The 27,053-nt window shown below is 57.5% G+C and overlaps 1 protein-coding gene across 1 annotated transcript in view; it reads left to right on the top strand.

The window, feature by feature from the left end:
- Positions 1 to 27,053, top strand: part of CFAP46 (cilia and flagella associated protein 46) — a 94,520-nt gene that overhangs the window by 15,137 nt on the left and 52,330 nt on the right. The window contains exons 10-22 of the mRNA XM_061403917.1: positions 1,182 to 1,280; positions 2,960 to 3,150; positions 10,185 to 10,413; positions 10,502 to 10,622; positions 11,224 to 11,347; positions 11,477 to 11,607; positions 12,123 to 12,250; positions 13,135 to 13,268; positions 14,438 to 14,650; positions 15,608 to 15,773; positions 17,330 to 17,479; positions 18,693 to 18,800; positions 19,394 to 19,560. Coding sequence (XP_061259901.1) covers positions 1,182 to 1,280; positions 2,960 to 3,150; positions 10,185 to 10,413; positions 10,502 to 10,622; positions 11,224 to 11,347; positions 11,477 to 11,607; positions 12,123 to 12,250; positions 13,135 to 13,268; positions 14,438 to 14,650; positions 15,608 to 15,773; positions 17,330 to 17,479; positions 18,693 to 18,800; positions 19,394 to 19,560 — 1,961 coding nt within the window. The remainder of the gene's footprint in view (positions 1 to 1,181; positions 1,281 to 2,959; positions 3,151 to 10,184; positions 10,414 to 10,501; positions 10,623 to 11,223; positions 11,348 to 11,476; positions 11,608 to 12,122; positions 12,251 to 13,134; positions 13,269 to 14,437; positions 14,651 to 15,607; positions 15,774 to 17,329; positions 17,480 to 18,692; positions 18,801 to 19,393; positions 19,561 to 27,053) is intronic.

Raw genomic sequence — 27,053 nt, 5'->3', positions numbered from 1 at the left:
CACAAACAGTGAAGAGGGCCAGTAAGGGGGCCACGTGAGTCAGAGCGAGACTGAAGAATCCGTGAAGCGCTTTAAAAGGTACCTGCTGTTTAAAGCAGAGATGATAACACGGATCAGAAGACTCAGCATTATTATGATGTCAGTTCTCCCCAGACGGAGCAGTGGATTCAGTGTGATTCAATCAAAGTCTTGACAGGAGTCTTTCAGAAATTGACGAACTGAGCATAAAATTGTTAGGGAAATGCAGGGGCCCTAGAATAACCCAGAGCAGCTCTGGAAAAGCGGAGCAGCGTCAGCAGGCGTGCACGACCTCGCGTGCAGGCCTGGTGGAGGGGCACCGGGGTTCAGGATGGGCGGCCTGGACGTGGAGATGCAGACAGACAGAGGGCCAGGACGGGGTCCAGAAAGAGACCCACACGCTCGGGGCCTCGGCCTGGACCAGGTGCAGAGGCTTCTGCTGGGGACAGAGCGTCTCGTCCAGAAAACAGCGCCGGACAGGGGAGCAACCACGTGAGGGAAAATGAACACCGGCCGCCCTTCATCCCATGGACAGGATCAACTCAACACGCACCCTAAACCAAGAATGTGAGAGCTCAAATGAGAAAACTTCTGGGGAAAAACAGAAGAAAAACAAGAGGAATCCCTGTGACTTGTTACCTCTCAACCACTCACCCGGCAGGTGGCTCACCTGGAGGCTGACCAGCCCACACTGGCCGGGGAGGGGTGAGAAAGGGATCCCTTTGAAAACAGGTTAGCAGTTTTGTGAAAGTTACATGTACCTGTCTGCCCACCCACCCAGGAAACCCCAGGCCCACGCCGCCCCCCTCCTGCAGCATGGCACCCCGTCCTGACCCCAGCGGGGGTTAAGTGAAAGGAATTGTCCAGATTTCATAACAGAGCATTTGTCTGAAGTCGGTGTCGTTATTTAAAAGTTCTATGTCCAGTGAAATTAACTGAAAAATAAAAACAAAAAATTTTTTTCTAGCTTTCTCATTTAAATCTTTGCATCTTTTAGAAACATTTTAAGTTTTTCATATATATATATATATTTATATTACCTATTTTTTTTGTTGAATTTCTACCGAGTCCGTGAATTATATTTTGAAATGTTTTCTGACATTAGTGAATGTGATTGCTTTCATTAAAACTCTCCGCCTATACAACAACTACTGTGCCCACAGGACCCTGCGAGGCTGATGGAAGTCGAGTGCCTGGAGTATGAATTGGAAGCTGTAAGACTGGAAAATAAAATTAAAACCTACACTCGAGAGGCTGTGGAGGTAAGTTGTGGACCAGGAGCCGGGGCAGAAGCTGAGCCCTTGTGCAGGTCCCTGGACCTTGTGTGTGGACCTGGTTTGGAGGAGGGGCCAGGTTGGAGGAGGGGCCCTGATGGGCACAAGCCAGCCTCCTGTGCCCCGGTCTCCCCTGTGAGCGTGGCCTCTCTGGGAGGAAGTCCAGGGGCCCATGGCCCCGCCTGCCGAGGCCAGCTGACGTCCTCCCGCCTGGCTCCGGCCCCGCGGCTGCCGGGCTCACCCTGTCTGGCGGGCCTGTGGGTTCATGCAGCCTGTTCCCGGGGCTCGGGCTGGGGGCTGGGATGAGACGGGCCTCCAGCCGGGCCCTCGTGTGGCCTGTGTGGAGCAGTCTGCCCCAGCACACTGAGAACACGTGCCCTTGGTGAACACCGAGTCCCCGAGGGCTTTGGCCATCCTGACTCAGGTCCAGGCAAACAGGCGTGCCCCTGCCCTAGTGCGGGGCCTGAGGGGCTCTGGGGAAGCGCTGAGGTCATCTCAGGCGTGGGGAGGTGGGGACCTCTGTGGGGGGTAAGGGGAGACCCCTGGGAGGGTGAGGGGAGGGTGGGAAGGGAGGAGAAGAGGGGGCCCCGAGGCCTGGCAGCGGCGGGTTCAGAGGGCCCTGGTGAGCGTTGCCCCCTTGGTGCCCCCTTGGAGACCGTGGGCTTGTCTAGAGTGTTCCACCGGGGGTTGTGAGGCAGGGGGCTGGTGAGCACGATAGCAAAGTGACAGCCTGAGCCCTGCAGCCTGTCTGCCCCGTGCAGTGGGGTGTGCTCCGGCCGCCGCCGCAGAGAAGGAACCCAGCAATCCTGTGTCTTTGATAGAATCCTGCCGTCGAGAAAGGGAACCAAAATGCCTTGAAACAGGATGAGGGCGGCTGGCGTTGCTCTGGGGCCCCAGTGCCCACTCCCTGGACTGGCTCCCCTGACCCCTGCCCCGGCCCTGCCTGCCCCAGCCCGGGAGGAGCTCTGCCAGCAGACGAGCAGCCCAGCGGGGGCTCCGGGCAGGTTCACGTGCTCTCTTTGGGCCTGGGCTGCCCCGCCAGCGCTGCCCTTCTCGAGGGAGGTCGTGGCTGCCCGCTGGCTGCCTGCAGGTGCCGGCAGGCGGTGTGGTGGGACTGCAGGGCTGTGTCTTCTGCCTCTGCTGGCCGAGGGCTCTTCAGGGGCACCTACCGGTTCACGAGGCTTTGATGGACGCTTCTTGGCAGCCAGGAGGCCCACGGTCTGAACACCATGCCTGCTCTAAACCCCATGACCCAGGAGTAGCGCTAGGGCAGGCCTCCTGGAGCCAGAAGCCAGGCCCCTGGACATGGCTGAGTTCAGGAGCCGGGCAGCCCTGGTGGGCACTGAGGGAGGCCTGGAGCTGCTGAGGCCGGTGCACAGGCTGAGGCCGGCCGGCCCCTGTCTGCTTGGCAGGGCCACGAGCTCCGTGAATACACGGGGCTGGAAGGCAGGCAGCCTCGCCCAGAGGGGCTCACAGAGACGCTGCCACGGCACGCGGTGCCTGTCCGAGGGCAGATCCAATGGAGCCAGAGCTCTCTCTGAGAGATCACGCGGGCTGCTTCCACCGGCAGACTTAGACCGGGGGCCCGGCCCACCTGCGTCATCCGGGGCTCAGGGGCGGGCTGGGGCTCACCCCCAGCCTCACCCGGGCCGCTGTGCTGTGTGCAGGCCCAGCTGGACATAGTGCGGAGACTGGACGCCACGCTGCAGCGGGCCGTGCGCCTGGGCGAGCCCCGGCTCGTCCACACGGTGTGTGCCACCCAGTGGAACACGTGCCTCCCGCTGCTGCAGCACAACCTCCGCCACCACCTGCGGAAGCCGCTGACCAGCCTCGCAGATGTCCTGGAGAAGGCGGACAGGTGGCGGCCTGGGCTGTCCCCGGGGGGGCCGGGGGAGCAGAGGCTCGGGGCAGGGATGAAATCCAGCTCATCTTCCCAGAAAGAGGGCAGGAGCCCACGGCGTCCCCCAGAGGTGGCGGCTCGAGAGGCCGCAGGCCGTGGGGGAGGTGCCCTGGGGCTCAGGGGCAGGGCCCTGCGGGGCAGATGGGGACGCCCAGGTGGCACCCACCTGAGCTCGAGAGGGGCCGAGGGGAAAGGGCTTCATCAGGAGGGTCCTGGGCTGCGGGGCGGGTGACGGCGGTGGGCACAGGGGCTGTGGGCGCAGGCGCGGGAGGGGAGGGGTGGGATGGGTGAGCAGGGAGGGCCTTGGTATTTCTCCTCTCCTGCCCCGGGCGGGGGCCCCGAGGGCGGCTGTGCTGCAGGACAGTCCCTGGCGGACACGGGGCTGCACGATGGGGACTCGGCAGGGCAGAGGCGTGGAGGGCCACCTGGGAGGGTGTCCAGCCGCAGAGAGGGGCCGTGGGGGCCTGCCCCGCCCCCGTCTGCTTCGGAGATTAACTGTGCTGTGTGCTGAGTCGCTCAGTTGTGTCCGACTCTTTGCGACCCCATGGACTGCAGCCCGCCAGGCTCCTTTGTGCGTGGGGATTCTCTAGGCAAGAATACTGGAGTGGGTTGCCATGCCCTCCTCCAGGGGATCTTCCCAACCCAGGGATCAAACTCAGGTCTCCCGCATTGCAGGTGGATTCTTTACCGTCTGAGCACCAGGGAAGCCCTGAGATTAATCAGGGGTGAATTTTGTCGCCATGGTGAGCCCTCCCTTGGAGCAGGGTTCCCAGCAGGGGCGCCAAGGACCGGTTTCAGCCTATGGTCTGGCGAGGTTGGGGCCGGTGGCCTCAGAACCAGCACTGTTCATTTCCTGCGGGCACTTGGGGATCTCGTCTGTGAAGAGTTACATCTCTTCAAATCTGGGATTTTTACTCATTTAAAAACAGTTTCTCCTTCTGGGATCCCACGGGGCTGTATGACAGCTCCTAGCCCATACTCCCGGTCTCCCTGCGAAACTTCCGTGTTCACAGCCCCACCCCCTCGTGACGCACACCAAATTCTGAAGATTTCACGCAGCCCGTTAGTTCTCTTTTATTTTGCAAATTCTCTAATTTTTCTTCCTCTCTTTAGCCTGTATTTTTAAATTTTAATGATGTCGTCTTTCAAAAATATCTTTTTATTTTCATATTTGTTTGGTTTTTTTAAATAACATCTAGTTGCCCTCCTTCTTTCCCTCTGACAGCTCTTTTTCTGGTTAACTTTATTGCGATATAACTGCATACAACAGAATGAACACACTGTCAATGTCCGCTTGCTGTATTGCTTCTTAACCACAGATGGGTGTTGAGTGCTGCTGAACGCTTCTGTAACCGTGGAAAGGAGCTCTGACTTTTCTCCTTTGTTCTTTAACCTGGTGAATTATGCTGATGGGGTTTTGAGTCGTGAACCAGCCTTGCCTTCTCCGCGTGGTCTCGACACACGTGCTTTTTCTGTGTTGCTGGGTTTGATGTCCTTTAGTGTGCTTAAGGGTTTTTGCGTGTATGTTCATGATGAGGATGTTGGCCTGTGGCTTTCTTGTTTTCTAACGCCTTTCCCAGGATTTGACATGAAGGTCATGCCGACTTCATTAAATGGTTTGGGACGGTGGGAGGACTCTTTCTGCTTTGCTTTCTGAAGGGGTTTGTGCAGTGTTGGCGTTTTCTTGCTTAAGCGGCGGACAGAATGCAGTGACGCTGTCTGGGCCCGTCTGAGTGCTTCTCTTTCCATCCTTCCGACTCTCGTGCTGTGGACCTTTCGATTTAAAGTGTAGAACACAACTCCTACCACCCTGTCTTGTCAACGGCGTGCAGCTCGGTCTTTTTCTAAAACCGAGCACGCTGGTCTCCGCCTTGTGACTGGGCTGTTCAGTCTCTGGGTTCAGGGTAATGTCCGGCTCGTCTCCAGTCCCACCGCTTGTCTCTGCCTCGTGCCCTGCCGCTGCTCTCTCCCGCCTTCTTTGAGGCTACCTGAGTTTCTGCCGCTGTGTTTGTTTCTCTGGTTGGCTCGTTTGTCCCCGGTACCCCTGGGCGGGAGGGGCGTCGCTGGAGGGAGCCGGGTCAGTGGGGGTCAGTGCTTCCCACGCAGCAAGAGAAGCCTCTCTGCCTGCCCCCGTCCACCCCACCGTGTGGTTGCTGTCTTGTCTTTTACTTCTAAGTGTGTTATAAGTTCATCTCACAGTGCCGTATTGCTCTTAGCAGCTGGTGGTGTTGTTTTTAAAGAAAATTACAGAAAAAAACAATCTTCCCTTACATTTGCCACTTCCTCGGCGATTTTGCAGTCTCTCCCTTCCTGCTTACGCTCAGATCCAGGTTTCTGCCTGCGGGTATTTCAGCCCGAGCAACTTCCTTTATTTCCTCTTGTAACGCATGACTGCTGGTGAGGAATTCTCTTGGTGAGGAATTCTCTTGGCTTTCGTTGACCTGAAAATGGCTTTCTCTTAGCATCACCTCTGAAGGTTATTTTCACCATTTATTGGATTCTGGGTTTGCAGACTTTTTCTCTTTAAATACTTTGAAGAGGCTGTTTTATTTTCTTCTGGCCTTCATAGTTTCTGAAAAAAACCCAGGAGTTACTTTAAGCGTGGCTCTCCTGTGTGGAAGGTGTCTCCCCCTCCCTGCTGTTTTCAGATTTGTATCTCTTATCTTTTGCTTTCTGCATTTTGCATATTACTTTGCCAACAAAGGTGTGCTAGTCAAAGCTATGGTTTTTCCAGTAGTCATGTATGGATGTGGAGAAGGCAATGGCAACCCACTCCAGTACTCTTGCCTGGAAAATCCCATGGGCGGAGGAGCCTGGTGGGCTGCTGTCTATGGGGTTGCACAGAGTTGGACACGACTGAAGCGACTTAGCAGCAGCAGCAGCAGCATGTATGGATGTGAGAGTTGGACTGTGAAGAAAGCTGAGCCAAAGAACTGATGCTTTTGAACTGTGGTGCTGGAGAAGACTCTTGAGAGTCCACTGGACTGCAAGGAGACCCAACCAGTCCATCCTAAAGGAAATCAGTCCTGAATATTCATTGGAAGGACTGATGCTGAAACTCTAATACTTTGGCCACCTGATGTGAAAAACTGACTCATTGGAAAAGACCCTGATGTTGGGAAAGATTGAAGGCAGGAGGAGAAGGGGACGACAGAGGATGAGATGCTTGGATGGTATCACTGACTCGATGGACATGAATTTGAGCAAGCTCCGGGAGTTGGTGATGGACAGGGAGGCCTGGCATGCTGCAGTCCATGTGTCTGAGTGACTGAATGAAACTGATTCCTTAGAGCCTTTAAAAAAAAAAAAAAGTCTTTTTCGGGGTTTGCTGATATACTCAAATATGTAAGATGATATTTTCATCAAATTTGGGAAATTACTGGCTATTATTTTTTTAAGTATAGTTCTGCCTCATTTGCTCTTTTGGGGGAGCATGAGCTACAACACTGCATACTGTCTTAACTGGTCTCTAAGGCTCTGTTCATTTTCTTCTGGGAATTTTGCTTATGTGGACCATTTTTAGAAACCTTGTGAATTTGTTACAGTCTTGTTTCTGTTTGATGTTGTGGCTTTTCGGCTGCCAGGCGTGTTGGATTCTCAGCTCCTCAACCAGGGATGAAACCCACACCTCCCGCTTTGGAAGGTGAAGCCTCAGCCACCGGACTGCCTGGGAAGCCCTGGCTCTGTTCACTTTTAAAAAATCTTTTCAGTACGTTCTTCTGGTGGGATAGTTTCTATTGATCTGACTTCAGGTTCACTGACTCTTTTTCTGCTCTCCGATCTGCTGCTAGGCTCAACCAAGGATTTTTTCGTTTCAGTTATTACAGATCTTTTGCTGCAGTGTTTCCTTTTCTTCCTCTGCTGAGATTCCCTGTCTGTTCTCTCATTAGCAGTGTTTTCCTTCAACTTTTTGTACGTATTTATTTTTGTGTTGTAATATCTGCATTAAGGATTTACCTGCTAAACCCAGCATCTGGCCCATCTTGCATCCTGACTGTGGGTCACCTTTTCCTGTTTCCTGGCGTATCGTGCACTGAACGTTGGTTCAACTGTGGCTGCTGCGCTGTGGAGTCGTGGACTCTGTGGTCTTTTCAGGAAAGTGTTGATTTTTACTTGCTTTTGTTGGCACTTCAGTTTCTGGCTGAGAGGTGGCTCCGTGTTTCCTTGGCTGTGTCTCTGGAAGGTCATGGTACTTTCCAGCCTGCACCGTGTTCTCTGCAGGCTCTGATGGTACGTTCTCCTTGGGTGGGTCAAGAGCGCTCTTCCTGGGCCTGCACTCCTGGGGAGAAGCCCCGTGCAGTCTCAGCTGACGTCGGGTGAGAGAGCAACACCCAGCTGTCTCCTCTGGGGAGAAGCCCCGTGCAGTCTCGGCTGACGTCAGGTGAGAGAGCAACACCCAGCTCTCTCCTCTGGCGGGCAGCCCGGCAGCAGCTGGTCCGGTTCCAGGTCCAGTTCCACTTCTCCAGCCCCGAGCGGAGGGCCCCCTCTCTGGGCTCCTCTGCCCCGGCTGCATGGGTCCATTCTGCCCGCGGTGCCTCAGAACAGTGTCTCCAGGAGGCCCCAAGCATGGGCTCCTTCCTGAGTTTCCTGCTTCAGGGCCCCGGGCTTGCACTGCCCAGACCTGGGGCTGTTCGGTCCAACTTTATGCGTGGCAGAGACCTGATCACCGCTGGAAGCAGAGTAACTCTGAAAATTACTCCTTTCAAGCCGTCTTCATCTGATCCTGGTCATCCTGTTTTGCAGGGGCGGGTTCTCTCGTCTGAGTCTGTTGTCTGCTCACCCTCATCTCCGTGGCCTCCTTGAGGCCATGGCTGGCTAGTGTGTTCCTGGAGGGACTGTCCTGCTGTGATGGTGTTCAGTCACTGTCTTGTCAGATTCCTTGTGACCCCATGAACTGCAGCACACCAGGCTTCCCTGTCCTTCACTATCTCCCGCAGCTTGCTCAAACGCATATCCATTGAGTCGATGATGCCATCCCACCATCTCATCCTGTGTCGTCCCCTTCTCCTCCTGTCCTCAGTCTTTGCCAGCATCAGGGTCTTTTCCAATGAGTTGGCTCTTCACATCAGCTGGCCAAAGTATTGGAGTTTCAGCTTCAGCATCAGTCCTTCCAGTGAATATCAGAGTTGATTTCCTTTAGGATTGACGGGCTTGATCTCCTTGCTGTCCAGGGGACTCTCAATCGGCTTGCCTCAGCTGGCTCCTCAGGTGGTTCAGCCCAGGACGAGTCTCACATTGTGGATTCAGGGTCAGGCTGCCCTGAGCACACCCCGTGGCCCTGGGCCAGCTTCCTTCTGTGGGCCTCTTCTCTCCCTGCCCCAGGGGGAAGGGACCCGTCGCTGGCTACCATCCAGGCTTCCAGGCAGAGACTGTGGAGCCAGTTCCCTGACGGGAGCGCAGACCTCACCCTTGGCCTCAACCGGGTGCCCTCTCCTGCCCACGACTCCCAGGTGCCCTGACCTCTGCCTCCTCATCCCCGAGGCTACAGGCCTAGCCTGTGATGCTCTCACCTCGTTTTGGAGGAGGGTCGGCACGTGGGTCCCATCAAACTTTAACTAGACCCAAGTTATCGGCCTTGTTGATGCTCCTGTGCAGCACAGAGGTTGTGCCGGAGGCTGCAGGTGCTGTTGATGCAAAGGCTTTGGGGAGACCGTGGTTATCGTTTTAGACGCGGGTGGCTCCAGCAGGGACGCAGCCGGAACAGAGGCCAGGCAGGGCCCACAGCCTGCGGACACACGGCTGCTCTGAGCCGGGATGTGTGTGCCACAGCTGATGAGATGGAGAGACTCAGAGCAGAGCAGAGAGGGCCCACCCCCCGAGGCAAAGACTGGGCCTCAGTTCAGTTCACTTGCTCAGTCACGTCTGACTCTTTGCAACCTCATGGACTGCAGCACGCCAGGCTTCCCTGTCCATCACCAACTCCCAGAGCTTGCTCAAACTTATGTCCATTGAGTTGGTGATGCCATCCAACCATCTCATCCTCTGTCGACCCCTTCTCCTCCTGCCTTTAATCTTTCCCAGCACCAGGGTCTTTTCCAATGAGTCAGTTTTTCTCATCAGGTGGCCAAAGTATTAGAGTTTCAGCTTCAGCATCAGTCCTTCCAATGAACACCCAGGACTGATCTCCTTTAGGATGCACTGGTTGGATCTCCTTGCAATCCAAGGGACTCTCAAGAGTCTTCTCCAGCACCACAGTTCAAAAGCATCAGTTCTTCAGTGCTCAGCTTTCTTCACAGTCGAACTCACATCCATACATGACCAGTGGAAAAACCATAGCTTTGACTAGACGGACCTTTGTTGGCAAAGTAATGTCTCTGATTTTTAACATGCTGTTTAGGTTGGTCATAACTTTCCTTCCAAGGAGTAAGCGTCTTTTAATTTCATGGCTGCACTCACCATCTGCAGTGATTTTGGAGTCCCCTCAAATAAAGTCTGCCACTGTTTCTACTGTTTCCCCATCTATTTGCCATGAAGTGCTGGAACTGGATGCCATGATCTTCGTTTTCTGAATGTTGAGTTTTAAGCCAACTTTTTCACTCTCCTCTTTCACTTTCATCAAGAGGCTTTTTAGTTCCTCTTCACTTTCTGCCATAAGGGTGGTGTCATCCGCATATCTGAGGTTATTGATATTCCTCCTGGCAATCTTGATTCCAGCTTGTGCTTCATCCAGCCCAGCGTTTCTCATGATGTACTCTGCATAGAAGTTAAATAAGCAGGGTGATAATACGCAGCCTTGGCCTCGGGCTGCACTAGCTCACTTTCTGGTGATGCTAGGAGCCCTCGCGGTGCCGCCCCACCTGTGACGCCGTCTGCCCCCCAGCCTCGTGGCTCACCAGTGGTCTCTGAGACCTCCCGGGGTCCGCAGGGCCCTCCTCTTCATCCCTCCTGTGGGTCCTGGCAGCAAGGCAGGCGGAAGGCAGGGCCAGAAAGCCGGGTGCCGGGCGCCGGGCACCCGCGGTGCCGCCATGCCCGTGACCACGTCTGCCCCCCAGCCTCGCGGCACAGCTGCGCTGCCAGGTCCATGTGGAGCTGGCGCACATCGAGGAGGACGCGGACCGGCTGGAGCCCGCCACGGAGCACCTGAGGAAGGCCGCACTGCTGGACGGCCTGGGCCTCTACCAGGACAAGATCACAAGGGCCCTCAACCGCCTGCAGCTGTGCACCTTGCTGTATCAGGTGCCCGCCCGCGACGAGGACAGGGCCACCATGGCCATCGAGCAGGTGCCGCAGGCGCCACTCCTGGGGTGGCGGCCTGGCAGGCCCCGAGGGGCGGGCGGGTGCCGCTCATCACGCCTCCTCCCCTCTGCAGGCGAAGAAAGCGATGCCCAAGGACAGCGTGCGCAAAAAGCGGGCGCTGCTGGTGAATGCGGGGCTGGCCCTGGCCCCCGACACCTTCCAGATCGTGCTTGACGGCGAGAACGAGGCCAAAGGTGCGCGGGTGCTCTCAGTGGGAGCGCCCGGGGCAGCCCCCGGCCCACCCGGACCTCCGCCTACATGGGCCTCTGTACCCATGTGCAGCCGCCTGCCCCACCTTCCTAACCTGACTCTCGGAGCAGGGCAGGGGAGCTTGTCTCCTGGGCCTGCACGGCCCGCCCAGCGGGAGGCAGTCCCACCTCCTTCCTTCCTGTCCTGCCAGGTGTGAGGGGCTCGGGCCCTGAAGGGAAGGTGCCCCAGACACACGGGGCTTGGTGCACTGCACCCAGCGAGGGCTTAGGCAGGAGAAGCGGGCTGACGGGCAAGGGGCTTCAGCGGGGTCTCCGCCAGCCAGCTCCTGAAGACCTGGGCATGGGTGGCGGGCATTGGGGGCCAGCCTGGCGGCTGCAGATGACAGTAAGTCTGCCCGCCAGCTGGTCTTGGCGCCTGGAGTCCCTTCCCGGACAAGGCACATTTAGGGAGACCTAACTTTCATGAAAAGATCAAAAAACGCCGGTGGGAGGCTCTGCCCCAGCCTGTCCCTAGTCCCGCGTGGGCTGGTTTCGGGCGTGTTCCCTGGCCTGCTGCGTCAGCACCCCGTCCTGCCGGCCCCTGCAGTTTCCACCGGGAAAACCCGGGGCCGCTTCACTTACCTGTTTGCCAAGGCGCGGCACCACACGCTCAGCGTGGACAAGGCCGTGGGCCACCTGCGGCGCCTGGGGGGCCAGAACGACAAGGAGCGGTGAGCAGCCTGGGGGTGCAGGGCCTCGGGTCGGGGTGGGGGGGGCGAAGCGCCGGCCCACCCTCCTGCCCCGCCCAGGCGGCCCCTGGCTGCTTCCCCGAGCGAGGTATGGCCCGCACGTCTGTGCAGGATACACATCTGGGCGGAGCTGGCCAAGGTGGCCCGGAAGCAGAACGTGTGGGACGTGTGCCGGACGGCCAGCCGCTTCTGCCTCCTGTACGACAGTGTCAAGGTGAAGAAGCTGGCCAAGTTCAAGCGAGGTGGGTCCCTCCAGCCACACATGGGCACCTGCGCCGGCGGGCTCTTCCCAGGCACTGGGGGGTCACTGTGGGGTTCACCAGAGCTCAGGAAGGGGTCATGGGGCCGGAGCCCGCAGGCAGAGGCTGGGCGGGGGCGCCCCTCCACTGTGAGCCCTGGGTCCGGCTGAGTCCAGCCTGCAGGTCTCTGGAAGCGGTGGTCTTGGGGATGGTGAGGACACGGGGGCATGCCAGGAGCCCCAGGGGGCGGAGACGTGGGTGTTGCGGGAGCGATGGGGGCTTCTTGAGGGGCAGAACAGCACACGCAAAACCAAGAGCTGACCTGTCTGTCGGGGAACCAGCTGGAGGTTCGCTGCGGCCAAGCTGGCTTGGGGAGCCCTCGCCACCCCCAGGGCCCTGCACTTGGGAGGTCAGCCTCCCACAGACCCCGCCCCTCACCCCGCCCCCCCCCTTCTCAGGGACCGTGCCAGCCCTGAGAAGCACTTCAGGCTTTGACGGGTGGCACTCTGGTGTTTCAGGCAAGAAGAAGAAGGGCTGGGATGGCCCGGGGCAGGACTCCTGGGGCCACTCGGAAGCTGCCCTGCAGAAGCAGGCATCCCCCACCCTCCTGCGCAAATTCGCGGAGGTGGGCTTCATCAGCGCTGAGGTGCGTCCCCATATGTGCGCAGACGTGACCGTCAGCATCCAGCCCTGCTCCCCAAGTGGCCTGTCGCTTACGAAAGTTTTCCTCCATTCTTGGGAGGTTTTCTGGAAGAAAAATATGTCAAAATGTATTGTGAGGGGTGTTGATGTTCATTGTCGTTGGAAGGAGTCTGAACTGTGAGTCCCCAGCCATGTGGGTCCCGGGGGCTGGTTGGTCCTGGACCTGGGCGTGTCCTGGCCCGAGAGTAGCTTCAGTAGCACTTTGAGCCAGGTATGAGAGAGAAACCTGGCCTCTGCTGTCATCTCGGAGGCTGTTGAGGCTGCTGGGGACCAGCCCCCACAGCAAGCCGGCCCCCTCTGTGAGCGTGCAGAGACCCCAGGCCAGCCGGAGACCCCACCCCAGGCCAGCCGGGTGGTGCAGCGGGGGGCCTGCGAGTGCACACAGCGGTGAGGCCACTTGGGGTGGTTTGTTTGGGGGTCGAGGGAGCAACCTGGCATAACCCAGACAGACGCTCCCGGGCTTGTTCAGTGAGCATCTGCCGGGCACCTCCTGAGGGCTGGGCCAGTGCTGTGAGGGGGGCAAGTGAGCGGGCCCAGGGTGTCAGGCAAGGCGCCTGCCCCCATCCTCAGTCCCGTCTCAGTCCCGTCACCCTGCCCAGTGGCCTTGGCCGCCTCCGGGGCGTCCGTGCGCGGCCGCGGAGGATGGGGCCCGGGCTTGGTGGCCCCTGCGGCGTGAGGGGCACGTTTGTTTTGGGAGGCTGCATCTCTGAGACGCAGGTGTGTGGGGGGAAGAGACATCACCTGGGGCAGGGAGGGCCTGGGGTTAAAGGCCTGCAGGCACCGTGCCAGTCCCTGCTCAGGGGTCTCTGGCCACTCCTCCCTCCGCAGGCCACCGTCCACCTGCTGCAGTCAGAAGGCGTGCAGCTGAACAACCGGCCCACGCCGCCCGAGGACGTGAGCCAGCACCCGATGGGCTACATACCCGAGTGCCCAGAGGACAACGCTGAGTGGATCATGTACCGGTGGGGCACTGCCCGTGGGGCTGGCGGTGCTGCCTGCGGGGCTGGGGGCGCAAGGCGGGGGCTGGGGACACGAGGCGGGAGCTGGGGGCGCTGTCCGCAGGGCTGGGGGCGCGAGGTGGGGGCTGGGCTGAGCTCAGCGCTGTGAGGCAGGGGCTACTGCCCGGCGTGTCTCATGGCTCACACCGGTGCCCGTGTGGCCAGTCTTTCCTGTTACTAGTGGAAACAGGATGTGAGGGGGGTGGTGGTCACGGGGGAAGCTGTCCCGGAAGTCTGTGATTGGGACGAGGGTCCTCAGGAAACCCGCAGAAGCCTCATCCACGTGAGAGGCAAGTGCCATTCAATCAGGAGAGCGAGGTGCTGTCGTAGTAACAGTGTTTTGCTGTTTTCATCTGAAGTGAAGCGTGCCCCCACAGTGAATGTGGCCGTGAGTGACCGTCCGTAGGGCCGTCGCGGGAGCCGAGGCCCTAGCTGCCCAGTGACCTCAGAGACGGGCCTGCTCCACTGGCTGCCCCGGTGGCCATGCCCTCATACGTGCTCACTGTGGGTTTCCTGCGTGCCCTTTGCCCGGGAAGGGCTCAGGGAAGGACCCCGACTTTGTGCAGACTGCGTTTGTCTGGAGGTTTCAGGGCACAGCCTGGGGCTAGGGCCGGGTTCCCCACGCCTGGAAGAGGGCCAGGCTGCATCTGCCCACAGCTTTTGTGTAGCCTGCCAACTCACAGTGGTCTTGACATGTTTTAGTTTGTGAAGCTCAATAGCAAAAAAGACACAACAGAGGAGAGACTGTGTAGCCGTCAAACCCCAGGTGCGGGCCGTCTGGCCCTTTACGATAAAGCTTCCCCAAGCCTCGGTCTGAGGCAAGCAGGTCCCGTGTCCATGTGGACCGAGGAGGGCAGCCTGTGAGTGATGGGCCGGGGGAGCCAGCCACAGGCAGGTGCAAAGGTGGGCAGGCAGCTTGCAGGCCTGGCTGGGGGTCCAGCCTCAGACAGGGATGGGCAGGGAGCTGGGAGGGCGGGGGAGCCAGGCAGGTCCTGTCCTTCAACAAGAATGACGGGCAGCCCCGACAGGGCAGCCTTCTGAGCCCCGGCTCCAGGGACGGCTTCTGGCTGGTGTCTGAGTGCCGGCTTGGGCAGAGTCTGGCTCCCGGAGAGCCTGACGCACGCCTCCCACAGGAGCTGGGTCGAGGGCCTCTCGCAGTACGCCATGAACTGCTGGCTGCGCTCCGCCGACATCGGGCAGGAGATCCAGGAGCCGTGGATCGTGCAGAATGCCGTGGTCTATGTGCTGAACCACAACCACCACCTCATCAAGGCCGGGCGGCAGCGGGAGCTCCTGGACGCCTTGTACCACCTGCTGGGCATCATGAAGGCCGTGGGCCACAGCGGGTGCGTGAGGCTGCCCAGGCTCCGTCCTGCTGCTGCCAGAGACCCTGGGCTTCAGGCTGCAAGCCGGGGGGCAGACATGTGTCCCCTTGGGGGAGGGGCGTGCGGGGCCACTGGCACCCGGCAGGGATGGGGCTTCTGTCTTACTGGCCGTGCACCCCAGACAAGACACGCACCCGCTCTGAGCCACAGGGCAGCATGGGGGCATCGTTCGGGCGCCCTCATGCCCACACGCGGATTCCCAGCCTGTCCCAATCTGTTCCAAGCAGAGGGATTCTGGGAAAGGTTGGCAGAGGCCAGAGTCTCACAGAGACAGGGCTGGAAACTGACCTGGGTGCCTGTGTTTCCTTATCGGGGGAGAAACGCCAAAGCATCAAGTCAGGTCAAAGGTCAAGGCTTTCCCTCATGATGAGCTTTTGAAGCCTTCTTTGTGTTTTTTGTTGGTTTGGCTTTTAGCCTAAACACTCAGATTTAAAGGTTTTCGATGGATCCTGAAGTAGGAAGGCTGGAGTGAATCAGGACCCAGAGATGTCCACACACGAGCACACAGCCAGAGTGGGCCATGGGGCAGGGGCCTGCCTGGTGCCCTCGGCTCTCCTCTGGGCACCAGACCCAGCAGGGTCCCCGGGACCGTGGGTGCTGGTGGGGGGGGGGGCGTGCCTCTCCTCCTCAGGCTGTCGTCTGCGTCTGTGCTCATACAGATCAGACGTGTTTGCCGGTTCTGGCGGTTCTGGCACTGAAACTTTTCAAAGAGAAGCAGGGAGATTCTGGCCCAAGCCCGCTTACCTGGCACCCGATGGAGGGCCTGCTAGACGGCCCAGTGGTGGGCATGCGCCCAGGCCCCACAGACTCCCTGGGGGTCCCGCCCATGCAGCGCAGAGGTCGCCCTGCAGCCGGCCTTTCACAGCGCCACCGCGGCTCCCCTTGGGGCGGCCTGGCCTGGACGTGCTTGTCTTGCAGGGACTCACTGCTGCTGGCAATGCTGTGCAGCGCACTCGCGCGAGGCCTGATCATCCACTGGATCCCTGCCCTGGCGCCAGAGAAGGCCAGGAAGCAGGCGCGCTCCAACCCGCTCCACATGCCGCTGGACCCCGAGGCTGCCTCTGAAGTCAGGGCCGCCGTGGAGGTACCTACGCCCAGCAGACAGGGCGGTGCGGGGAGGGCAGCTGAGGAAGTAAGGCTGGGGGCTTCTCAACTGCCCGCAAATGGGGCTGGGGGCGGGGGGTGGGTGGGCCGTGCTTTCTCTAAAAATGAGGACTTCTCGGGCACTGTCCACCTGCTGTGATACCTCACTTGGGCTTATCTGGAGGCACCAGGCCAGAGGTGCCTTGGCACGGCCCTGCCACCCTTGAGCTGTGAGCAGAAGACCATGGGAGTGAGGGGTGGGGAGCATCTGGGGACCCAGCAGGCGGGGCTTATCCCCTGACTTTACCTCCCGGTGGCATGGACTGGGGTAGTCATCCCAGCCAAGAAGGATGGGAATTGATGGTGCTGACCAACACCTGGTGACCACCATCCCACACGAGTCCACGTGAAGGAGAGTGAGTTCCCGCAGCTGCCCTGAGTCTGGGCCCAGAGCAGCACCTCCTGCGGGGGTACAAAGACCACCTCTGCCGCGTGCTGTAGGCCCGGCTGTGACACAGGATGGGGAGAAAGGTCAAAGGAGCTGCCGTGTCAGGCTGCAGGGGCGCCTGGGCCCCAGGCAAACTGGGCCGGCTGCAGTATCTGGCAGGGATGGCAGAGCTGGGTGGAGTGGGTGAGGGCTCGGGCAGAGGGCAGAAGGCAGCGACGTGTGAGGCTCCCAGGGGTCCCACCAGAAAGGGAGGGGGCAGAGGGCAGAAGGCAGCGACGTGTGAGGCTCCCAGGGACCCCACCAGACAGGGAGGTGAGCCTGGCCGCGCTTGCTGGTGCCTGTCCGATGGCTTCCAGACCATCCAGGAGAGCAGGCCATGAGGCACGACTGTTCTATGGCTGGGTATCTGGCAGGAAGAGCCAGGCCAGCGTGCCCATGGAGGGCAGGTGACTGGATCTGGGATCCACCATGCCCTCTGCTGTGGGGTCTGATGGGAAGGGGTCTTCCCAGGCTAGCCCAGGAAGGGGATGTCCTTGGCCAGGCTGTGCAGAGGAACAGCGGGGGCAGACCCGTCAGCCCCCTGGGTTTCTGAGCTGCAGGGTCTTGAGCAGTTCACGAAAGACAGGTGTTCATGGTACACTTTTGGGGAAAAATGAAACCTCAGCAAACATGGAGCAAAATGGGGCCCGTGGTTAGTGCACGGCATGGTGGCTGCAGGGGCCAAGCCTGTGGCCGGTGATGGGGTTCCACCCCCAGTGACAGATAGGGAGCCATGGCCTCAGTCACGGCGGGCGGGGCAGGAGCGCAGAGGCAGCATCAGCCACTGGGTCGCGGTCCGTGGGGACCGGCGGTGCTGTGGGGACCTGATGGCAACACCAGGGGCTGGGCTCGCCACGGGGTGAGGGCACGAGGGGGTGAGGGCACGAGGGGGTGAGGGCACGAGAGGACGCGGCCGCAGCCGCCGCGCCTCATCGCCTCGGGGCTGGGCCTGTGTGGACCACTTTGCCGGCTGGACCGAGAGCCAGGTCCACTTGTTTTTGCACATGGGGTCTTGGCCCGGGTTCCCTGTTTGGATTCAGGTATTGTGAACAAGAGCCCCTCCATTTCAGATCTGCGAGTTTGCCCTGAACCTGACCAACGGGATGGAGCCTGAGGAGGTGGTGCCGGTGAGTGCCCGGCAGCAGCTCATTGCAACGTGGGTGAAGGGCAAGCAGCTCCTGCAGCAGCAGATCGGGCCACGGCTGGGCGTGGAGGAACAGGTGCTACCAGCAGCCTGGGGGCGGGGCCTGCTGGGGGCGGGGCCATGTTGGAGGCGGGGCCGTTCTGGGGGCGGGGCCGTGCTGGGAGGCTTCCCGCTGGAGGCTCTGTCCTGGCTGTGGCTGCCACCCCTAGGGATGGGGCAGAAGGCTTTCTCGAGCTGCCTGGCCACAGCCTCCCCTCCTTCCTCCAGCCGATGGCCGTGGTTCTAACTGTCCACCTGCTGTGATACCTCACTTGGGCTTATCTGGAGGCACCAGGCCAGAGGGGCCTTGGCAGGGCCCTGCAGCCCTTGAGCTGTGAGCAGAAGACCACGGGAGTGAGGGGTGGGGAGCATCTGGGGACCCAGCAGGCGGGGCCGGGACACGGACGGAGCCCACGGGAGGCTCCGTCGGCCCAGCTGGACCAAGACACACTGGTTCAGGTGGGAAGTGAGGCTGGCGAGGGTGTGGCCCTCAGGGAGGGGCATCTAAGCTTGGCAGGAGCGAGCATGCATTGGAGCCGGTTCAAGGAGGTGGCCCGCAGGCACAGGGCCACCCGCTGTGCCTGCCAGTTGCCCCCCATGTCTGGCTGGGTCAGCTAGCTGCCCAATCACCTTAGGGGCTGCAGTGCCTGCTCCCGTTTATCTCATGAAAAGATAACTTGGAGACAGGAAGGAAGGAAGGAAGGGAAGGGAAAGTTGCTCAGTCATATCTGACTCTTTGTGACCCCAGGGACTACACAGTCCATGGAATTCTCCAGGCCAGAATACTGGAGTGGGTAGCCTTTCCCTTCTCCAGGGTCTTCCCTACCCAGAGATGGAACCCAGGTCTCCTGCATTGCAGGCGGATTCTTTATTGGCTGAGCCACCAGGGAAGTCCTTGTAGCTTCCCTCGTTGCCAAGTCTTTCGCTTCCCTCGTAGCTCAGTCGGTAAAGAATCTGCCTGCAATGCAGGAGACCTGGGTTTGATTCCTGGGCTGGGAAGATCCCCTGGGGAAGGAAATGGCAACCCACTCCAGGATTCTGGCCTGGAGAATCCCGTGGACAGAGGAGCCTGGCAGGCTCGGGGTCACAAGAGTCTGGCACAACTTAGTGACTAAACCATCTCGGAGACAGACTTTCCCACTAATTGCTCCTATTGTCGCTGAAGAGCCGCTGTCACAGGGCTCACGTCCCAAGTATTCCAGGCTCTCCAGCCCCTGGGCCTCACGGCCTCGGTGCCTTCCTCCCATCAGAGCACCAGTGAGGACATCAACTGCACGACCAGAGTTCTTGTCGCTCTGGAGATGTACTCCTGCAACGGGCTGGGCCTCATGGACTTCACTGTGCCCCCCTTAGCCCAGGTAGGTGTCCCCCCACCCTAGAGGTGTCCCCTCCTCCCACAGATGTGTCAGCTCATATCCCACAGGTGTCCCCTCCCCCACAGGTGTCCCCTCCCCACAGGTGTCCCCTCCCTCCCCCAGCCCAGGCCGGTGTCACTAGGCGTCTGGTGGGCATACCCAGGGGCTGTGCCCTGATAAGCCTACCCGACTCGGGTGCTTATTTGAACCCTGTTGTTGAGACAAGGAACGTGGTAGAGGGCCGAGCCCCGTGCTGGAGTCCCACCCACGTCTTCAGCACAGCACTCACCCGCCTCCAGCAGCGCCGAGGTTCCCTCAGGGCCTCCGAGTCTGGTTTCCTGAGGGCTATGTCTGTGCTTCTCCACACTCCGCCCAGGGCAGGGCCGCCTGTGTGGCAGGAAGGCAGTGTGGACCCTGGGACATTTGTCCTCGACCTGCCAACCCACCCGGGCTTGGCCGAGGTTGGCAGCTAGTGCTTCACCCTCATGGGTGGCTCAGCCAAGACCAAGTGACCAGTGGACCCGGGGGAGGCCGGCTTGCATGCTGGCAGCAGAGACATCCCCCACTCACAGACACGCCCTCCTCCACGCGGGCAGCTGGTGAAGATGGCCTCAGAGTGCGCCTGGTCCGACCTTCTGGTGGAGTTGCAGACCCTGATGCGGCTAACCCACTTCACCTACATGGCCCGGGACCACGAGGCCACCATGGCCTGCTCACAGAAGGCCATCCAGATGGGCATCAAGTACCTCCGGACCTTCAATCCGTGAGTCACCCTGGGCCTGACCTGTGCCCCCGTGATGAGGCACCTCCACCGGGGCTCACCCCCCACCAGACAGGCCCCACAGCCGCCCCACGCCTCCCAGCCCCATGTCTGCCAGGGCGATACCTCATCCGGGGGCCCTGGGAAGCCGTGCTCAGCAGCATCCTGGGGGCAGAGAGGTGGAAAGGGTCTCACAGCTCAACCCATGGCTCCAGAGAGGAAGCTTCGTTTAAAGTGGTTTTGAGCCGGTGACTTAGGAGGCCAAGTAAATTCAGAAGTAATTAAATGGTGATTAGGAAAATGTGAAAGGAAAATGTCCCCCGCCCCTAACCTGGCTCCTCTCTACCTGAGTGCTGCCGGCAGCCGGCTCTCCAGGACCCCCGTGCCGTCCGGACGCTTCCTCAAAGCCCCGTCTGTGGCCCTGTGCCCCAGGCTCCCTTCAGCTCATAGGTAGTCAGGGCACTCAAGTCTTCCTTCTTTGCTATCACGAGTATTTCTGCTGTAAAGACTGTTTTCCTTGAGGCTCTTCTCTTCAAGTTATTCCCTGAGTTTATTTCCTAAAAGAGGGGGTCCTGGACCCCCAGTCAGGAAGCCACCCACTGTGGCGGCAGGGCTAGGCTGGCAGTGCAGGCCCGGATCCAAGTCTCTGCTTGTGAAAGATTTCCAGACGCCGCACCCTGGCCTCACTGCAGGGTGAGGTGTATCAGATGGGGCCATGGGCTCAGGGAAGATGAGGGGGCGGCCAGCCCAGGTGCCCAGCGTGGGGAGACAGAGAAGGCGCGGGGGTAACACAGAGTACCCGGTTGCCCGGCGGGACGCCTGACACCAGGCAGGGACTTGGAGTTCTCGGAAGTCTTGCTGGGGTTCCCCCCAGACACTGGCGTCCCCTGACCACTGTAAAGCTGTGCCCATCAGCAAATAAGCCGCATTCATCACGCGTGAACTGAGGTTTCTCAGAGTTTTAAAAGGTTTCAGCTTTAAAGAGAACACCAACAGGAAGAAATAAGGAAAATTGCTTAGGATGAGAGTGCCATAATAATATAATGGCCAGCTATCTCCCAGGAAAGGCAGGTTCATTCAGGGAACAGCAGAAGAATTGCATTCGGTAAATGCAAACTTTGATGGATGACAGAAAATCCAGAAAACAAGGAGGGGCGCTTGCGTTTATATGGAAAAGGGGTGTCGGGAGGGCCTGCAGTGACCGGGGTCATTGGGGGAGCTGGGGGTCTGAAGCGCAGAAGGCTTCCTTTTGGCTGGCTGTGACCGCCTCTACTGGCTGGGCTGTCACAGAGTGGGAGGGGCGGAGGCACTTTCTCTGCCTCCATCTGCACAGTAAGTAGAGGCACCTGTCTCGGGCGTGTGGGCGGGGCGCCCTCCTGTCCCCAGCGTGTCGTGGGGGTGCCTTCCTATCTTGGGCATGTGGTGGTGGCGCCTTCCTGTCTGGGGTAACTGAGGTGCATGGGGGCATGGGACCTCCCCCACAGGCCTGGCCCAACTCAGCTGTGGCTGAGGCCTCTGTGATTCATTCCACAGATCATCTGATGATCTGAATGAACATTAAAAAAGTAAATAGTTTCCAATATCTTGAGAAGATGTAACATTTAAAAATTAAAATATGGTATTATGGAAAAGGACATCCCTTGTAGCTCAGTTGGTAAAGATTCTGCCTGCAGTGCAGCAGACCCAGGTTCAGTCCCTGGGTTGGGAAGATCCCCTGGAGACGGAAATGGCAACTCACTCCAGTATCCTTGCCTGGAAAATCTCACGAACAGAAGAGCCTGGTGTGCTGCAGTCCATGGGGTCGCAAAGAGTCAGGCACGACTGAATGACTAACACTTACTTATTATGGAGAAGGAATAAGAAGGAAACGGCTTAAAGAGCTCTTGAGAATTAGAAAGGTAATTTCTGAAAGTGAAAGTAAAGTCAGTGAAGAACTAGAGGATGAAGTGTGAGGAAATCTCTCAGAAAATATATAAAGAAGGACAGATGGAAAACGTGTCAAAAAAGCCGGAGGATGTGTGGGGACTGTACTGGAGACCCAGCACCCAGCTGTCGGGATTACAGGAAGAGGGAAGAAGAAGTTCCTGAGAGGAATTAAGGAAAGAGTGGCGCAGGAGAGCTCCCTGAGCAGGGGCTGACTCTCACGACTGACTCTCCAACACTATGGCCAGTGAGAAGATTGAAGAGATACTCACGTCCAAATGCATCACAGAATAGTCAGGTCATAAGAAGGATATCCTATAGCTTTTAGAAGGAAGCTTATCTGCAAAGAAGTAGGAAATAGAAATGCAACCGTCTTCTCAGGAACCATCAGTTAAAGCTAAAAGAAAATAGAGTGGTCTAAGTGGAAGTAGATTTCTACATGTAATTCTAACTCACCCAAACTTTCAGGCATCCGGGTAAAGAAAGTTACTTTTAAACAGAGAACGTATTTGCCATACATCTGTTTCTAGAAAGTTACTTGAGAATACACTCTGGAAAAATGAGGGAGTAAGCCAAAAAAGGAAGAGATGTCGGGGGCTGCAGATAAGAGACTGAATCCAGAAAAGTTGCCGAGCTGTGCTGCTGGCTGAGGGCCACCTCTGCCAGGATGTAGGGGCAGGACCAGAGGAGCAAGAAGGGAGAAAAGGCAATTGGAAACGCCAGGAAACAGGAAAGTAATATACTGCTTGACTCTTCAGTGAAACACGTTGACATCATCATGGTGTCTATTGATATTTCTGTGTTAGGACTAGCATTTTGACAAGATTTATCCATGGCTACCCAATAAAATGTAAGGGCTACCAGTTTTAACAGCACAAAAACACAGGGAAAGCACAGCTAACATACTTGAGCAGTGGGGAGAGGACGGGGTGAGGCCGCGTCGGGAGCTGGAAGCGGGACGTCCCTGGAGGTCTGCGGGGCACTCCGAGGTACAGAGATAATAAAGGGGAAATCAAAGCAACGCCAGGGCCAGTGTGTTAGTAAGTCGGGAAAAGGGCAGAGGACGGTCTGAGGAGGCCATACTCTGTGTTCTCCATGGTGAGACTTCTGTCGCTTATGTGTAAAATTCATAAACCTCCCGCTTTGGAGAGCTGAAGAGTGGGGTCAGCTCTTGCTGGGAAGCAGACTGGGTGCTGGGTGGAAAGTTCTTAACCACGTAGTAGGTGCCACGTGATAAAAATTCAGAAGCTGATTTTAAAAGAAAGAAAAAGCTACGAGGAGAGTCAGTGCTGCATTGTCCTCAGCGACTGATGAGGCTGACGTCAGTGCTTGTTGCAGGCACGGCAGGGCTTCTCAAGGCCCACAGTGGCAGGGCGCCCGTCCATCTTTGTTTCATCAGAGATTCTTAAATTGAGTTTCATTTTAAAACAGCAACTCCTAGCGTAATAAACTAGGCTATAAATATAAATGTTTACATATGGCAATAAAGGGCAGGTTATATGAGACTGAAAGTTTGGTTTTCACTAAAGACCTGTGAGAACTCATTTGTAGACTACTGCTGCCCTCTCGTGGTGGCCTGTGTCACTGCACTCAGTGGGGCCACCCCTCCTGGGGCTTGACCGTGGACTAGCCCCTTCCCTCACCCACAGTGAGCACCGGCTGCGTGCAGGCCTGGAGCTTGGCGCTGGGAGGCTGAAGAGGCAGAGACCAGCGGTCTCTAAAGGGGGGCCACACTTCACATGACCCTACTGGCCGCTCAAAGCCCTGGCCCTGGCCCTAGTCAGCAAGATCCTCAATCAACTTCAGCCCTGTGGCATGTGCTGCAAATGATTCACCTTAAAAAAATGTGTGTGTATATATATACACTCACACACACACACACACACACTTCAAAATTTTATGCTATTTTTTTCTATTTTGCAAGTTATATAAACTGTGGAATTGGTCACAGAGTAATTTTTATGATGGCATTTCACAACAGTAGTGCAAATAGTTTTCAGATCTTGGTGAAAAATAGTGCAGTTACTAGTCAACCAGTATTCTCACATGGACACATGGCACACAGTGGGGCTCACACGGTTGTGCTCTTGCGACCCGTGGACGGCAGCCCGCCAGGCTCCTTTGTGCATGGGATTCTCCAGGCGAGAATACTGGGGTGCGTTGCCATGCCCTCCTCCAGGGCAAGTGTGTAATTACCCGAATCAGTTTCATGTTTATCCTATTAATGTAACATACAAACTTCACATGGACCCCTAAAGTAAACCAACATGGCTTACCTTTCTACTTTGTTAGCGTCTTTATTTAACATAATCATCATCACTGTTGGGTCTTTATATGAATTTAAGTCACTTTTTCTGCCAGTTCTAGCCATGACACATAATGGATCTCATATGCTTCTGCTATTAAAATTGTAAAACTTGAGAAAATACATGAAACATCTGTTTCCAGACACTGGCCAGCAGATGGCCCAGGGCAGCACTTCCTGCAGGAAGAGTCCATCAGACATGACCCGAACGTGCAGCCTCTGCCTGGGGTAGGGAGGTGGAGGAGCCCGGACAGAAGAAACAGCGAGGGGGCTGGAGATCAAAGCCAGGGGCTGCCGGGGCGGCTGGACCCCACAGGACGCGGGGCGGGAGGAGGCTCCTGGGGAGAGAAGGCGCGATGCATGCCTGGCAGAAGCCAGTGACAGAGATGAGGGAGTTCCTGGGCCGACCCAGGAGTCAGGGAGTGCCCCCTGAACCTCCCCTGTTAGGAAGAGCAGGCCTTAGGGGCAGGGCTGTAAGGGCTCTGCGAGACATACCCTGAAGCCTGACCCAGATCTCAGTCGGATAAGGATGAGCCACAAGGAAATTCACTGGCTGCCGGCTGCCAGGGTGAAACCCAATCTCCCTTTAAAGAAGGCTATCTCAGCCACGCTCTGAACAACACAGCCCCCCACCCCTAGTGCCCAGCATGGCAGCAAAAGCCACTAGACACATGGAAACATGAAAACGTGTGTGGCCCAGGAGGAAAGGCGGTCAGCAGGCTCAGACGTGACTCAGGTGGTGGAGTCAGCAGACGGTGGACTTAAAACAGTGATTATAAATACAAGAAAGGATTTTAATAGACAAATTAGTGTATAGGTGGGGAATTTCAACAAAGAAATGGGAACTACAGTAAAGAACTAGGGAAAACTCTAGAAGTGACAAGTATGATCTCTAGCATGGACACATCACTGGGAGGGCCTGGACACTGGTCAGCAGACATGGAAACCGAAGTACAGGAAGAAAGGCTGAAAAACAGGAGCAGCGCCTTCGGGGGAGGGGGCTGCAGCCGCACCAGTGCAGGTGGGGTCTTGGAAGGTCAGAGGGCAAGGTGGAAATTGTTTCAAATTGAATTAAAGATATCGACATGGAGATCCAGGATTTTCAGTGAACCCCGCGCAGGATAAACATATAAAGGAAACCGCACCTGTATTTATCGTGGTCAAATCGCTGGACTACACACCCAGAGGTGACAGGCAAGCCCAGAAAGGAAGGTGGGAGGGAAATAGACACACGGCACACAGGGGCGAGGCCCGAGTCCTCATCCGAGTCCTCATCGGGAGCAATGTAGCCCATTTTAAGGGGTAAGAAAGCAAAAGCCTGGTTAATCTAGAACTCTGTGTACACCAACAATAGTCTTCAGTGAATGGAGGCAAAATCAAGACATTTTAGATTCATTAAAACTGAGGGACTCCATCCCCAGAAGAGCCAGCGCGGAACACAGTGTGCTCAGGAGGTTGTCCTGCATGAAGGAGGGTGGTCCCTGATGGAGACTCCGCTCGGGAAGCAGCGACGAACGCCTGAGTGGTGGACGAGCGGCTGAGGGTGCACAGTTCTTCCCCTCTTCAGTTCCTTAAAAGACACTCAACTGTGTGCTGTGCTAAGTCGCTTCAGTCATGTCTGACTCGTTGCGACCCCGTGGACTGTAGCCCACCAGGCTCCTCTGCCCATGGGGATTCTCCAGGCAAGAAGACTGGAGTGGGTTGCCATTCCCTTCTCCAGGGGACCTTCCTGACCCAGGGATCAACCTCGCATCTCTTATGTCTCCTGCATTAGCAGGCAGGTTCTTTACTACTAGCACCGCCTGGGAAGCCCTTAAAAGGCACATGCTGTTTTAAAACAAATATATGTTGTGCTATGAGATTGTTGACAAATGTGGAAGTAAAGTGTGTGACGGTGCCTACACAGAGAGTGGGCTTGAGAGACACACGCGTGTGGTGGTCTCCTGTCATCGGTGCAGGGACGTGACATCAGTTAACCAGACTGTGATTCGTGAAGGGTGTGCTGTGATCACTAGAGCAAGTACTACAAACACAAGAAAAGAAAAGCTTATAATGGAAAACCCAGTGAAGAAGATAAAGTCAGATACTAACAAATATTCGATTAACCCAAAAGGGGGTGGAAAGACACAGAACATACGAGACAAAAGGAAAGCAGTGAAGTGGAAGGTTGAACCTGAGCACGTCAAAGAAGGTATTAAAGTCAACAGACCAACACTCAGGTACAAGGCAGAGGTTACCCCAGTGGACGCAAAAAGCAAGACCCATCTGGAAGCCGTTTTCAAGAGAGACGCTCCAAATACAGAGACATAGAGGAACAGTTTAAGGGGGCAGAAGGTGGACTCTGCCGGCCTCGGGTGTAAGGAGCACTGGTGGGGCTGTAGGAAGTGTGATCAGAGACAAGGTTCAATCAGCAAGAAAATGTAAAATCCTAAGTGTGTATATAACGGCAGAGCTTCAGAAATCAAATAATTAGACACATGACAATTACAGCTGTAGATGTCAACATTCTTCTCCAGTGGCGGACAGAAGAAAAGAACACTCAGCAGGTCACCCAGCTGTCCTTGACAGACTCTCCCCAAGGACCCTGTCCTGGTCTTCAGGTCTCCAGGATGCCAAGGCCCACTCGGGTGGGCTCTCCCCCACCTCCCGGGGGATGGAGCCAGCTTGCCATTCATCCCTAGAGTGGACTTGACGGGGCCCTGCAGACCCTGATCCTTGCAGGCCGAGGAGCAGCCTCCTTCTCCCCTGGACTCCTGATGGACAGGGTGGCCGAGTAGCTGGCGGCTCCTGCATTCAGGTCCCTGGCTTCAGGGTGTCCCGGCCATGGGGAGGTGGGTCTCCCCAGGAACCAGTGCTTTTCTCCTGGAGTGAGTCTGGTGCCCCCAGGCCAAGCTGCAGGAATGCATGTCTTGTGAGTGCACGAGCCGTTGAGAGGAGAGGGCTCGTGGCACCTGATGTTGCAGAGTCTGAACTGTAGGCTCTCAGTTCTCAGCGCAGAGCCAAGGCCGCTGAACAAGGCCTGCTCTGCGGCCTGGGGACAGGGCCCCCTTGCTCCCGCAGGGCCGGACCTCGCCTGGGGCGGGGCCTCCTTCCACTCACATTGCCGGGCAAGACACCCTACAAAGTAGCCATTCAGACATCAGTTTATGATTCTGTCTCATGACTCTGCGGGTTGGCTGGACTCAGAGGTTAGTTCTGGTTCCAGGACGTTCACCGGCTTACTCTGGATGCCCCCAGCACCCTCCCCCACCAGGCGGCTCCTGGGGCT

This window comes from Bos javanicus, chromosome 26, assembly GCF_032452875.1.
Source record: "Bos javanicus breed banteng chromosome 26, ARS-OSU_banteng_1.0, whole genome shotgun sequence".
Taxonomy (NCBI): Eukaryota; Metazoa; Chordata; class Mammalia; order Artiodactyla; family Bovidae; genus Bos; species Bos javanicus.
This window is presented reverse-complemented; position numbering and strand designations above follow the sequence as displayed.